General features: G+C 47.5%; 1 protein-coding gene across 2 annotated transcripts in view; it reads right to left on the bottom strand.

Annotated features, from left to right (window-relative positions):
* Window positions 1-3,271, bottom strand: part of ELP2 (elongator acetyltransferase complex subunit 2) — a 98,324-nt gene that overhangs the window by 78,068 nt on the left and 16,985 nt on the right. For both annotated transcript variants that reach the window (XM_019509190.1, XM_019509191.1), the window contains one exon: window positions 270-347. In XM_019509190.1, the coding sequence (XP_019364735.1) occupies window positions 270-347 (78 nt within the window). The remainder of the gene's footprint in view (window positions 1-269; window positions 348-3,271) is intronic.

Below are 3,271 nucleotides of genomic sequence, written 5' to 3'. Positions count from 1 at the left end.
CAAAAAGCAAGGTTGAAAGAATAACTACCCAATGTTGTCCTAACTATTTTGGGTAACATTCTATAGAAATCTCTGAATATTTACTCAGACAGTGTTACGCTCAGATAACTTCCTTCTTATAAGAGATCTATTTATATAATATACATATCTAAAATTAGCTATATTAAAAACATTACTCCTCTGTTTTTCAAACCATGCGTCTGAAATGATGTGGAAGTATTTTGCTTCTCTCAAAAGACTAAATGTTCATGATATGCAGCCATACTTACCATCGCTGCCAGGCAAGAAGGATAAGCAGACATCCATAACAAATCCATTTCCAAACTGCAAGGTCTGAATGCAGTTAGCTAAAACATGAAAACAGAGAAATTAAACACTGTATGAAGAGATGGCAGCACACCTATATCTGCATTGCTTAAATCTTTCCATTACAATAATGTTCTTTTTATTTTCAAAAGCTCCATTATTTTTATTGTTTGCAGAAGGAACTCCTTTAGCTAGTCCAGGGGCACTCAACCCCTAGTCCACAGGCCAGATTCAGCCCACAGCATCATGTCATCCAGCCCATCAGGTTCCCCAAGCATCCAGAAATTTGGTGACACATGAGTGGTGACATCACTCCCTTACTGCCCCAATTCCAGACCCCTGGGGAGCCCTGCGCCCTGTGTATTGGATCAGGTGCCCAAACCCAGCATGCAGGGCTAGACAGAGGCAATGCCAGGCCCCAAACCCAGTGTGGGAGGCCAGGAAGGGGTGGTACCCGAGGGCCTGATCCCAATGCACAATGCAGGTAGGAGGTGGTACTGGACCTGATCCTAGTGCATGGGCCTCCATCCAGCCCATGGGCCTGCCCTGCACCATTTATCTGGCTCACAGAGACAGAAGGCTGCGCATAACCATATAAGTCCCATGAAAAGCCAGTCACACTTTTGGCTGTGTTATCTTTACCATGTCCTTCATGTTGTGGAACATGCATCACATAGATACATAGCACGCATCACATAACTACTCCCACTGTGACAGGAAGACCCAAAACCCAAAAGAGCAGTTCACTACTCATAGCTGATGCACAGATTATAGGAAAGTAAGGCTGGAAAGGACCTTATGGGATCATCTAGTCCAGCTCTCTGCTCAAGGCACCATCATTCCAGACTAAACTATCCTAGTCAAGTGCCTGCCTAACCAGCTCTTAAAAATGTCTCGGGATGGAAATTCCACAATTTCTCAAGGTGGTTAAGCCTGTTCCAGTGCTTAACCACTCACATAATCAAAAAGTTCTTCCCAGTCTCCAAACTAAATTTTCTACGCTGCAGTTTGAGGCAACTATCAGTACTCCCATCCCCTACAGCCACAGAGAAAAGTCAATCTCCCCCTCTTTATAATTGTCCTTTAAGTATTTGTGGGAGACAGTGTCAGAGGCCTTGCTCAAGTCATGGTACATTACTGCTTACTCCCGTCCACAGAACTCATCACTTTATCATAGAAGCAAATCAGGCTGGTCAGACATGAGTTGCTCTTGGTGAACCTATGTTGGCTGCTTCTGATCACTTTGTTCTCCTCCAGGTACTTGAGGACCCGCTCTATGATCTTCGCAGGTACTACGGTCAGAGTGACTAGTCTGTAATTCCCTAGACCATCCTTCTTCCATTTCTTAATGATTGATACTATATATTTGCCCTTTTCCAATTATCCAGGACCTCATCTGACCTCCACAAGTTCTCAAAGAGGATACCCTAAAGACTCTGAAATTGCCTCAGCCAATTCCTTCAGTACCCTAGGGCAGTGGTACTCAACCTTATCCCCCACAGACTGGATGGGCAGTGCCTGGTCCAGCCACAAGCCAGATACTGGTTCTAGTGCAGTACCCAGGGCCAGCAGGTGGCCACCATCCAACAAAGTGGTGGAGGACAGCCCATCCTCACAGGGGGAGTAGGGAGGGATGTGACCTGATCCCACGCAGCGGGGGAGGCTTGACTCAACCCTGTGGGGAGAAGAGGGCATGACCCAGCCACAACCCATCCCTGCAGGGGGAAAAAGGGACATGGCTAGACCCGTGGGAGGGGAAGAGGCCCCAGCCAGCACCCCCCACCAGAGAAAACAGGATGTGGCATGAGCTGGCTCCACAGGAGGAAAGGAGACATGACAGCCTCAGGGGGGAAGGGGGCACGGCCTGGTTTCAACAGGGTGTAGTAGGTGTGGGAATTTGACAGGGGGGAATATGGCCATATAAAATGGCCACTGCTGCCCTGCCGCCAAATTTCCTGAGTCATGGGGAGCCCTGCAGGCAAGATGTGATGGTTCCACAGGTCACATTTGGCTCAGACCGGGGTTTGAACACGCCTGCCTGGGGCGTATCCTGTCAGCCCTGCTAATTTTAAAACATCTAGCTTCTCTAAGTGATCCCTAACATGTTCTTCTACTACTCTAAGCTGTTCATTTCCTTCCCTATCCTTGCAGCCAGCTGCATACATCATTTAATACAGGGGCATCAAAGATAGGCAGGATCCAGCCTGTGGAGAAATATTATCTGGCCTCTGGTACTGCCTGTGGCTCTCAGTGTGACCCACAAGCAGCATGCACGGTGCACTAGATCAGTGGTTCCCAACCTACTTGTCATAGTGGGCCACACTTGCACCTCTCAAGGTGTTATGTGGGCTGCACCCACCCAACTTACTTCCTGTGTATCCATTTAAAAATATTTTCTATCTGTTATCTGACAGTGATGCAATACAAATCAATATTCTGTAATGCCCCTCATTCCTACACTGTCAGATGTCTTTATTTTTAAACAAGATGTCACACGGGCCATAGCAGTGTGCTGATTGGGCCGCATGAGGCTCATAGGCCACAGGCTGAGAACCACTGCACTAGATGGTCCTGTGCAGATGCCTGCAAAGGGGTGGAACAGCTGCCACATGCAGCATAGCCCTGCTGCAATGGTGTGCAGCATGGGCTTGTGACAACCGAAGCAGGACCATTATGCAGGGCCAGCCCAGGGGTCCTGTCCAGCCTGTGGACAGGCCCCACACTCTCTGGCCCACAGAGCAGGACGAGTGTGACACCACTGATTTAAACAGCTGCTTTCATTAGTGAAGACTGAAGTAAAAAAGGCATGAAATACTATAGCCTTCTCTGCATCATCTGTAACTAGACTGCCTTCTGCGTTCAATAAGAGACCTATACTTTCTTTGGTCTTCCTCTTACTTCTGCCATATTTGTAGAATCCCTTTTTACCATCTTTAAAATATCTCTTGCTAATTGCATCTGAAAT

Source organism: Gavialis gangeticus, unplaced genomic scaffold (assembly GCF_001723915.1).
Source record: "Gavialis gangeticus isolate Ggan-Ray unplaced genomic scaffold, GavGan_comp1, whole genome shotgun sequence".
Classification (NCBI taxonomy): Eukaryota; Metazoa; Chordata; order Crocodylia; family Gavialidae; genus Gavialis; species Gavialis gangeticus.
This window is presented reverse-complemented; position numbering and strand designations above follow the sequence as displayed.